This window comes from Ostrea edulis, chromosome 10 (genome assembly GCF_947568905.1).
Source record: "Ostrea edulis chromosome 10, xbOstEdul1.1, whole genome shotgun sequence".
NCBI classification, from domain to species: Eukaryota; Metazoa; Mollusca; class Bivalvia; order Ostreida; family Ostreidae; genus Ostrea; species Ostrea edulis.
Window position 1 is genome coordinate 7,433,682 of NC_079173.1, and position 11,968 is coordinate 7,445,649.

Sequence of the window (11,968 nt, forward strand, 5' to 3'; positions counted from 1 at the left end):
CTGACTTTACAATGTATCCCATGCAACTCGGCTCATGCACCCCTGGGTGCATATATTGATTTTTTGATTTTTCTGAAATATTTTCTAGATATATTTAGGTATTTGAAAAGTGCAGGGAACAATGTATGTCTCGTATATTAACGTTATGATATGTTTAGGATGTGGACAACCCCGGTACTTCGCTGATGACTGTTGATGTGTTGTTAAATTATAATTTTTCACATTTTATCTTCTTCTCTAGAACCACTGAGCCAATTTCAATCAAACTTGGCACATGACATACTTGGTTGAAGGATTTAAGGAATGAATATATTATCTTTTCGGTGGATGGAGGGATCCACGAATAAATAGACGGAAAACTGCATCATTGCGCGTAGCGCATGATGCAAAGTTTTCCGTCTTTTTTCTTCGTGGAATCCCTCCATCCACCAAAAAGATAATATATTCATTCCTTATCATTTGAATATATAAAGCATTGAGTTTGAATGATAAAACATAATATGATTTGAGTTCAATTAAAGATTTATTTTTGAACTACATTATATGACGCTTCGAAATTGGCGTAATAATTTATGAAAACATCAACTGAAAATCGTAAATGGCGGCTAGCTTCCACGAACTGTTTATTTTTGACTCACAAACGGGTTCCCTGTGAACTGAAAGGTGAGTTAGAGATGAATCCTGTGGATAGAAAATTGCTGAAACTTTGTTGAGTGGAACTGGCATTCACCTCAATGATCGATGTCGGTACGAACGGTAAGCGTGGGACATGTGCATAATATGTAATGTGTACAGGCAATTGCATCGCTTGGGGTCGAATTTACTATATAAAGAGTAGTAAATTCAACCCCAAGCGATGCAATTGCCTGTGGTCATGCGATCAGAGAGCAGGCAAGTAGGGTTCTCTTGAGGGTTTCTACGGTTTCAAGGGGGACGAGTGAGTATTGCAGAGGGTCTTGCAAGTTTTGCTAGTGAATTACTAAGGCATTGCTTTTGATGGTCACTGCAATCCTTGTTATAACGTTCCGGTGCCCACTCACGAACACAATATGTCCGAGTTCAAAACCATCATCTTAACGTTAAGGGTTTGAAAAATATCCTCGAAAGTACCAATATCGAAATTTCCTCCCTTGGAATCCATTTTCAGAAATTGCATAAGCAGACAAGTACGTGCGTGTGTTATGTTTTTCCTTCAAATAGACATATTCATTTTATTTTGTATAATTAATTGTTTATTTATCATTTATTTTTAATATGTTAATGTGTTTGTAGAGTTGTTAAGTTGTTCTTTTCAGGATTCCCAATCTATAAATAGACCATTCAGTGGAATCCCCAACATTCCAATAGAAAGTAGTTCCGGCCATTTATTATTTTTCGGGGTATACGATATTCATATGATCGATCAACCAATAAAAAGGCGTGCAAACATGTAAAATTAAATGATATTCAAGTTTGTTCAATTATAGGATCATGCTCTCTTCAAAGAAAAGACACAAATTTGATGGGTTCATTCAGAATTCTTCTTCAAATTTCAAGAATCACTGAGCCAGAAAAGTTGAAATTTACACAAATTAAAGTTTACTGAAATAGTGCATACTTCAATTTATGTAAATCATGGTCATGGCCCACGGGCGGTATGGTGGGAAGACAATAGTAGATCAAAGTTTTAGATTGGGTATAATAAGAAAAATCTTTAAAATCCCTCTCAAGAAACAGAGTCAGAAAAGCTATCATTTACATGAAAGCTTCCTGATACAAAGTACCAAACAGATATGTAAATCCCCCCTAATTCATTCACCTTTGGTATATCCAGGGGTCCGTGATTGTCCAACTTTTAATTTTGTATTACCTTTTTAAACTTGAGCATTATGTTCCGTGGAACCAATTGAATTGTGTTTTTGTTTTTGTCTGCCTATCTGTGTGAAAGTTTAACCTTGCTTATAACTTTTGAATGGTGACAGATAAGACTCTAAAATTAATTGGTGCGATCTTTGTGACAAAATCTTTATTGTATCCACAATTGTTTTGGCCCTGTGACCTATCCGATACTCCATGAAGTATTTGAATTGGATATTTCATGTTTTATATACAACTTTCTTATGTAAGGCCGATTATTTCATACTATGATATTTGACTTTGTGACCTTGACCTTCTCCAGAATAACTAGGTCATATTATTTTTGCATTGGTCTCGAGGCATCTCCATGTTGTATGAATTCAAGTTTGGTTATGTTGTGGCCCTTTTGGGCCTCATAATAGAGTCAGAAGTTTTCATAAATCTAAATTAAAAATTAACAAAAAAGAGAAAAATCATAACAGATGAACAACAGCCGGGTCAAAGTGACTCAAGTGAGCGATGAGTCTCTTGTTTTGCTGTTATTCTTGTGGTTTTATTTTGATCTGATGACAGTTACATGTATAAAGGATCGGAAGTGGGTAAAAATGGTGCTCGCGATGGGCTAAATTATAGAGATAAATTCAAAACATGGACCACATTATTAGTGGCATAATGTGTCTAGGATTTGTGGGAATGGGGAGTAGACGGGAAGTCTTTAGTTTGTGAAGATGAGTGATTGTAAATGTTGATTACAACATACTGATCTCAGTAGTATGTGATGGATATGATGTGTTTGCATATTGAAGGATCCAGGACCAAGTGCATCCAAACTGAAAATACTTGGAGAAGCCAGCTTAGATTCTGCTGTTACAGATGTTGTGCTTTCATCAGAACATGAGAATACTAGCAGTGGTGATGATATGTCATCTGTTGATGGCAAAAAGCCATCAGAAGAAATAAAACCATTGAAGGGTACTAGTAAGCATGGTAAGTTGAGTATTGTTCAGTACTTAGCAGAAAATGTCAGACATCGACAGGCCACACTCATTTACTGTGAATCCTTCTTAATGGATATATGTAAGACAATCACAACTAATGTATGGAAAACGCATGCAGAATAACTGTACCAGATTTATTTCTCTGTACCGAACACTGATACTTACTGTCTGCTAATTAGTACATGTACTGAGACCTTATATATCACTGTGCATTACTGTCTCTCTTCTCTACCAAATTGAACTTGGATTTCAATGTGATTTACTACCTCTACGCTCTATCAAATGTCAAAAATAGCATGTAAATTGAAAATACCGTAATTTTCGGAAATGCATGGGGCATTTTTTTCGCTAGCTTTCTAACCTTGCCCAATGTATCAAATTTTGCCATCAAAATAAAAAAGAAATTCACTTCATTGGATCAGAGTGAATAAAATGTTCATGACCCGAATTAACGAAAACTGTTCAATCAGGTGCGTACAAGGATGTGTAGGAGGAGTAAGCATCCCCTATTAACTTGTCACACCCGCTGTGGGCCCTACATGTATATCTAGATCAGGTAAACAGAGTAAGAAGACTTTAGTAAACATGTTATTATTCTTTTATTCTTTTATCGTTATTAGGGAGCTGGTCTACCAATAAGCCTGCCATTCGATCACATGGCAAGAGACAACCACACTCTTCGAGTAGACTGGGAAAAACACAGAAAGCTAAAAAGAAACGTAAGTACTTCATTCTTAAAAAGTAAAACGCTTAGACAATCCATTCATTGTAGACGAATCAGATAGTTGAATTAACAAATAGATGAATAAACATGCAAATATTCTCATCAACTGTATGATATACGTAACAGTGACACAGGATTCAACCTTATGATATTTTTAGCTCACCTGAGCCGAAGTGAGCTTTTCTGATCAAAATTTGTCCGTTGTCTGTCGGCTTCGTAAATTTTTCACATTTTCATTTTCTTCTCAAGAACCACTGGGCCAATTATAACCAAACTTGGCCAAAAGCATCCTTGGATAAAGGGATTTCAAGTTTATTCAAATGAAGGGCCATACCCCCCTTCAAAGAGGAGATAATTTCAAAAATGCAAAAATAGGGTGGGGTCATTTAAAAATCTTCTTCTCAAGAACCACTGGGCCAGAGGAGCTGAAATTTTCATGAAAACTTCCTGACATAGTGCACATTAAAGTTTCTTCAAATCATGCCCCCCAGGGGTAGGTTGGGGCCACAATAGGGGACCAAAATTTTACAAAGAACTATATAGGGAAAATCTTTAAAAATCTTCTTCTCAAGAACCAATGAGCCAGAAGAGCTGATATTTACATGAAAGCTTCCTGACATAGTGCAGATTCAAGTTTGTTCAAATCATGGCCGCATGGGGTAGGTTGGGGCCAGAATAGAGGATCAAAGTTTTACATGGGGAAATTGGGAATAAATAGAAAACACCTTTAAAAATCATCCTCTCAAGAACCAATGGGCCAGAGGAACTAACATTTTCATGAAAGCTTCCTGACATAGTGCAGATTGAATTTTCAATCATGGCCTCCAGGGGTAGGTTGGGGCCGTAATACAGACTAAGGTTTTACATGCAAACATATATGGAAAGTCTTCAGATATTGGCCAAGGTAAATCAGGTGAAAGATGTGGCTCTTGGGCCTCTTGTTTCTTCTTCAAAAGTTCTAAAGAATTAAACTAAACATCCTCCACATACTGTAAAGTAATGCTTGGTAGGATATTTCTTTAAAATCTGAAGTTCTGGCCTCTCAGTGAAGAATTCCAGCCCCAGCATAGGATCACGCAAGTCAACTAGTGACCGAACCTTCAATGTTTAACATGTTTAAGAATAATCTCCTATGAAGAGATCAAATAAATACTGTATATCTAAAAATTTAAAATACAAAACAAACATAGCAAAACAAAGTGGCACTAGGCCTAACAGTCACAGTTTAAATGAAAGAGTGATGGTAAGAATGATCGATTTCATAAATTCTATGAAGGATACAGAAACAAGAGGAGGACAAACTCGGACCGACAGTGGGATGATATAACATTGTAGATGATTGACCATGTCTCTCTACAGGTCTATCTCTCTCACACTGAATCAATGTAACAGCATTGTAATGATAAAAAACTGTAAACGTCACAAAGGATGCTAATGACCAGATGATTTGCAATGATAAACAAAAAAGTATAAAAGTCGTTCCATCCTCTACGTTAAAGAAGTTCACTCTTTGCACCATCAACATTTAACACTTCCTGTAGGCATATACGGTTTTTGTGTTTGAAACTCGGATGACTTGTACAACTCACGCACTCTATAGTCATATTGACTGTCACTTTTGATCGCCTTTTGAATGTTTAAATCATTAGCATTTATTAAACACGAGATAAACAGTGCATTTTACTGGTTGTAGGGATGACCAAGAAATATCCAAACACCATGACAGGAAAGATGATCACTTTCAACAAAAAACTGGAACAATTGAGAGAAAATGGGGAGGCTGATATCCGAATCCATTCGTTGGTTAATTCTCTGAATATCGAAACAAAATTTCGTAAGCTCTGTCGAAGTGAAACGATAAACAAGGCTTATGTCGAATTCATTTGTAACCTTGATTATTTAGACTGTGTTGGTCTTGATGTTGGCATCACTATGAAGCCATTCAATCAGTATATAGAACCATTCTATGGACGCAGAGTCAATGACTTTCTAGGATGGGTGAAAGACTGTGTGAAAGTACTCGGTAAAACACGATCAACACAATGGGGCAGTGTTTCTTCCATTTTGTTTGCCATCTATGCAAAAGAGGCTATTTTGGAGTTCAAGCCAAAGGAACTTCCAGGAATCCTTGATTACAGTATGCGATGTGCAATGGAGAACGAGAATTACCTACTGGTCTTTGAGATTGTGAGGATATACATATTTGATCATGTTATTCAGTTACAAAGAATCTTTAAAGATACCAAAGGAGTAAGTCCTCTTATTATTGACACAATCCTACAATCATCGAGAAAAATGATTTTGAGAAAATTTCCAAACCTTCAAAACAATGCCATTGTTCTGTCTTTCTGTTGGGAGTGCGGGCAGGGAATTCTAAACCGTATGGTGATGATCATGTCATACAAAGGAAGTATAGAAATAACCGATAGAATTCCAGATGAAGTTATGGGATTCAAACTTGTCCTGTATAATCTCGCACATCTGTGGGATGAAGCATCTCAAGTCTTCAAATCAATTCCAATTTCAAAGAAAACCCCATTGCCAAAAGTTACAGAAAGTGAAGCAAGAGAACTATTCAGGAAACACTCCAATCTCACATTGATATCAGCCTCACCTTATAAATCAATGGGATATTCCAAAGGGAGGCACAGAGTTGTAGAGAAACTGTGTATCAGTCTGTTTTGTCTACACAAAGGCTACATTCCCTATGGAGAAGAACAATTTCCAAAGAAAATCAGTGACGTGGAAGTAGATGTTCAGGAGGGATACTGCTACTTCGGTGCTGGAAGATCACTAGAATTAGGAGGACACATTAACCGTTTGGGGAGTGGGAGTATCGGGGGATTTGTAGATCTCCCCAATAGTAAAGTTGGGTTGATAACATGTGCACATGTTGTATTTTCATCTGAACAATTGGTGATGTTGAGGAATGGGCATCGTCCAAGTACTAATATTGAAGTCGAGGCATTTGATAAGGGAAGCCATTCCTATAAAGTGTGCGGTAAATGTGTACGTGCAGATTTCCCGCATGTATACAAGATTGGAACCCCCCATCTTTTCACGTCAGCTTCTAAAGATCCTAACGTTGATGTTGCTTTAATTGAAGTTGATGAAGATATCAACACCTTTGAATTTCGAGCTGTTCCCTCCGAACAGTTGCAATCTGCAGGTATTCTAATAAAAAATGTTGATCCCACTTTCAATTTTGTCCTAATAAACGTTTATTGAAACATTTAATGAGACTCATTCAAACAGAAAACTTACGGCTTCAAATAAATGTTTCTTAACATATTCATTTTCAGTTGGCAGTTAATTTGAACTATGTTGATGAGTATATTTGCTCATGTTTTAATACTACAATCAGTGTCATAGGTTCTGGTGACGACAATGTATATTTCCTTTACTCCTGGACATCACAAAATGACATTTAATACATAGTAGTAATAAAGTAATAAAGAAGATATGCCTTAACCAAAGCTATCAAATCTATGATCCCTGAGTCAAGTTATTTTGTGGTAAGGCCGGGTTTATGAGTGTTATTTCTTTTGAAATTTATCTCTCTATTTTCTAAACATCAAACTTTCAAGCTGGAAACTTGCTTGGTAGATTACGACATAGGTAGATGTTGTAGGCGTTGACTCAGGTAGATTGTTAGTTGTTGAAAGTAATGCATGTAGAGTTTGAAAGTGTAGAGATACATGATTTGACTGTATAAGCAGTGACAGAAACAGGCAGATTTTGTAGGAGTTGACAAACACAGATGAATTGTTTAGTTGTTGACAGTAGCAGATCGATTTGGTAGTTGTTGACAGACACATTTATATTGTAAAGGTGTTGACACATATAGGTAGACTTTTTAGTTGTTGAAAGCAGAATTCCCTAGTGTAGAGAGACATGAGTCGACTTTATAAGCATTGATAGAAATAGGTAAATTGTGTAGGTGTTTACAATAAAACCGGTATTTCTTGTAGGCGTTGACAGACAGGGGTAGTTTTTGTAGAAGTTGACAGTAACATAGGTAGATTTTTTAGTTGTTGAAAGTAAAACAATTAGAATTTGTAGGCGTTCACAGTAACATAGTTAGATTGTTTAGTAGTTGATAAACACAGTTAGATTTTGTAGGCACTGAGACAGGTGTAATTTGTTAGCGTTGACAGTAAGACAGTTAGATGTTGTAGGTGTTGGGAGACACAGGTAGATTTTGTAGACGTTGACAATAACACTGATTGTATAGATGTTGATAGCAACACTGGTAAATTTTGTAGGCATGACAGAGACAAATGGATTTCGTAGGAATGGATATTGGCAGTTAGATTTTGTAGGTGTTAACAGAAAACAGTTAGATTTTGTGGCATTGAGAGATGTGGATTTCGTAGGTGTGAGAGACGCAGATATATTTCTAGGCTTTGACAAACACAGACAGGTAGATTTTGTAGGCGTTAACATGAACACTTAGATTCTGTAGTTGTTGACAAACACAGGTAGCTATTGTTGACGCTGTAGAATTTGTAGGTGTTGACAGTAATGGTTAGATGTTATTGGCGTTGATAGTAACACGCTTAGATTTTGTAGGCGTCGACAAACACGGGTAGATTTTGTAGGCTTTGACAGCAAGGATCACCAAAAATTTTGTAATTCGATTGGTTTCGATTTTTTCACAATAGATTTTTTAGGCGTTGACAAACACGGATATATTTTGTAGGTTTTGACTGACACAAATATATTTTGTAGGCATTGACAGACACGGATATGTTTTATATGTGTTTACAGAAAGACAAATAGATTCTGTAGGCATTAATCAAAACAGGTAGATTTTGTTGGCATTAATCAACAAAGGTCGATTTTGTTGGCGTTAATCAACACAGGTAGATTTTGTTGGCAAAACATTCTATACTATTTCGCGTTTGAAGATTTTGTATTTTAAGAACACGACAACTAAATGATAATGAAATAAGTTATCATTATTATCATTTTCCATTGCTATTTTGGTGAAATTCTACAGTCTATACGAAAACACTGTGTCCATTCAGTTTTGCAAATCAACGAACTTCGGTGTGTCGCTTCGTCGCACTTTGGTTAATGTCTACCATTGTACTTTGGCGCATGAGTGAAGACCATCGCATTTTGGCGTGTCACACCATCGGGGTTTGGCGCCGACCATCACACTTTGGAGTCCCATCGCACTTTAGAGTCTTGCATATATATATATATATATATTATATATACATGTATATGAAAGGTGAAGATAACTCCTATAAGCGAAACAAAATAGAGAGTTGGGCAAACACCGACCCATGGATTCACCAGATGTGTATCTTCATAATAATACGGAACATCTAGCAGGTATGATGTATTTATAGTCATACACATTAAGAAGAGAGAAGATTCTTCCATAATATTGACAAGGTTGGGAGATTCTGGCTTATATCTTGAAAATGTATTTTTAAGGCATTTGGACATCAAACAACCAAAATAACCATGTCTAGTGTTAAACTCATTGAGTGAACGTGCACTTTGAATCATAAGATACACGGGGACCGTGTTTACCCAACTCTCTGTTTTGTATTGCTCACAGGAGTTATGAGATTGATCACTGTTCGTTATCTTCGACTTTGATATTAATTTCACAGATTGTCCTTGTGATTTAGTCTTGGTAATCAATGCTTGAGTTTAGTTGAATACAGAAACAAGCCTAATATCAATTTGTTATTTATTTTAAATATCTTCTTCTGATGAAAAACAAATTCGGGGTTTTGCATAGGGATAAATAGGGAAATTCTTTGAAAATATTTTCAGTAACCACTAGGTTATGAGAAAACAGTGAAAATTGATATCCAAACACGGACTTTTGATTGGTTGATTGATTGATTGATTGATTTATGTTTTCCGCCACACTCAACAGTTTTTACCTCACCTGAACCGAAGGGTCAAGTGCGCTTCTCTTATCACATTTTGTCCGTCGTCCGTCTGTCTGTCTGTCCGTCTGTAAACTTTTCACATTTTCGACTTCTCCAGAACCACTGGGCCAATTTCAACCAAACTTGGGCAAAAGCATCCTTGGGTGAAGGGCTTTCAAGTTTGTTCAAATGAAAGGCCATGTCCCTTTTAAAGGGGAGATAATCACAAAAATGCAAAAATAGGGTGGGGTCATTTAAACATCTTCTTCTCAAGAACCACTGGGCCAGAAGAGCTGAAATTTACCTGAAAGCCTCCTGACATATTGCAGATTCAAATTTGTTCAAATCATGGCCCCCAGGGGTAGGATGGGGCCACAAGGGGGGATCAAAGTTTTACATACAAATATATAGGGAAAACTTTAAAAATCTTCTTCTCAAGAACCACTAAGCCAGAAAAGCTGAGATTTACATGAAAGCTTCCAGACATAATGCAGATTAAAGTTTGTTCAAATCATGGACCCCGGGGGTTGGATGGGGCCACAATAGGGGATCACAGTTTTACATACAAATATATAGGGAAAATCTTTAAAAATCTTCTTCTCAAGAACCACTGAGCCAGAAAAGCTGATTTTTACATGAAAACTTTCTGACATAGTGCAGATTCAAGTTTGTTCAAATCATGGCCCCCGGGGATAGGATGGGGCCACAAGGGGGGTCAAAGTTTTACATACAAATATATTGTTAAAATCTTCTCAATAACCACTGAGTCAGAAAAGCTGATCTTTACAAGAAAACTTTCTGACATAGTGCAGATATAAGTTTGTTGAAATCATGGGCCCCGGGGGTTGGATGGGGCCACAATAGGGGATCACAGTTTTACATACAAATATATAGGAAAAGTATTTAAAAATCTTCTTCTGAATAACCACTGAGTCAGAAAAGCTAATACAAGAAAACTTTCTGACATAGTGCAGATTCAAGTTTGTTCAAATCATGGCCCCCGGGGGTTAGGATGGGGCCACAAGTGGGGGGTGTGAACGTTTTACATACAAATATAGGGAAGATCTTTAAAAATCTTCTCAAGAACCATTGGGCCAAAGAAGTTGACATTTACATGAAAGCTCTCTGACGTAGTGCAGATTCAAGTTTGCAAAAATTGTGGCCTCCAGGGGTAGTTGGGGCCATAATAGGGACTAAGGTTTTACATGCAACTATATATGGAAAGTCTTCAGATATGGGCCAAGGTGACTCAGGTGAGCGATGTGGCCCATGGGCCTCTTGTTCAGTTATCTGGTGGCGCCCAGTTTTTTTATTGGTGGAAGAGAGAACTCTGATACAATGTACCTGGGAAGAGACCACCGACCTTCCGAAAGTAAACTGGGAAACTTTCTCACTTACCGGTGCGAGTGGGATTCGAACCCGCGCCGACAGAGGTGAGAGGCCGTGTGATTTTGAGCGCGATGCTCTAACCACTCGGCCACGGAGGTTTTGATGTGAAGATCACTTTAAAGACACTTGCTTAACAGATATTTTGTAGATTTACATTACAAATGCGCATGTGTATGATGTAATAGATAGGTATTTTGTTATTTCAGGTTTTGACCCTAGTAATCCACCAGTGTTTACTGGAGATATTGTATCTCTACCTGATCCAGATCCCGTGCACAACGTCATTGGAAAAATCCCAGACAAATTAGACAGTGTCGTGAAATATGGCGCTGTAACTGGATTTACCATTGGTAATCTTTATCATAGTCCTGTACATGTACGATTTGTCCAAGAAAGTCTCAACCTACCAGGGAATTTACACTCCGCTATTATGTGTGATCAAATAGAAATTCGGAATCTGCCTCACGGACAGTTTTTTGTGTGTGGTGACTCCGGTTCATTTGTCTTTTGTATCAATCCTGATAAAACACTCAGCTGTCTGGGGATGGCAGTTGGACTAACCTCACGAGAATCCTGTTTAGTGACTCCTATTGGCAGAATCTTAGAAAATATATGTCCTGGTGCTCGTTTAAAACAGTGTGGTTCCTCTAGAACATCGTCACAACATCCACCAAGCACTCACACGCAGCAGCAATCAAATGACACTGCTACATCTCATGCAACATTACAGTTAACTCTTGGGGAAATGAAAAAGATGCTGTCAGATTTCCAATCTTCGTTGCAGAATGTAGAAAAGAATGTTGAGAGGAATTCCCAAACATTATATAATGTTGAAACTAATTTACAGAATGTGCAAAGAGAAGTTCGAACTCTACATAGTCAAGTTCATCAAAATGAAGATACAAAAACTCAGTCATCGTTCAATCAATCCAGTGGCAATTAAATTTAAGATTATGTCGAGATCTGACTATAAAGTTTTGAAAACTACTTGTATGTAAATATTTGTTTTAGCTCTTTGAGGTGGAGAAAATCATGAAAAGGCAAGAATAGGGTAGGGCCATTTAAAGTACATTTATAACTGAGCCAGAAAAGCTACATGACAACTTCCTGATATAGCGCAGATG

The 11,968-nt window shown here is 37.2% G+C and overlaps 1 protein-coding gene across 6 annotated transcripts in view; it reads left to right on the forward strand.

Annotated features, from left to right (window-relative positions):
• Positions 1-11,831, forward strand: part of LOC125666670 (uncharacterized) — a 36,291-nt gene extending 24,460 nt beyond the window's left edge. For 4 of the 6 annotated variants that reach the window (XM_056151809.1, XM_056151810.1, XM_056151808.1 and 1 more), the window contains 4 exons: positions 2,643-2,823; positions 3,455-3,553; positions 5,252-6,727; positions 11,051-11,831. In XM_056151809.1, coding sequence (XP_056007784.1) covers positions 2,643-2,823; positions 3,455-3,553; positions 5,252-6,727; positions 11,051-11,787 — 2,493 coding nt within the window. In that variant the 3' untranslated portion in view covers positions 11,788-11,831. The remainder of the gene's footprint in view (positions 1-2,642; positions 2,824-3,454; positions 3,554-5,251; positions 6,728-11,050) is intronic. The other 2 variants (XM_056151811.1, XM_056151812.1) reach the window with 2 other exon arrangements.
• The last annotated feature ends 137 nt before the right edge of the window (positions 11,832-11,968 follow it).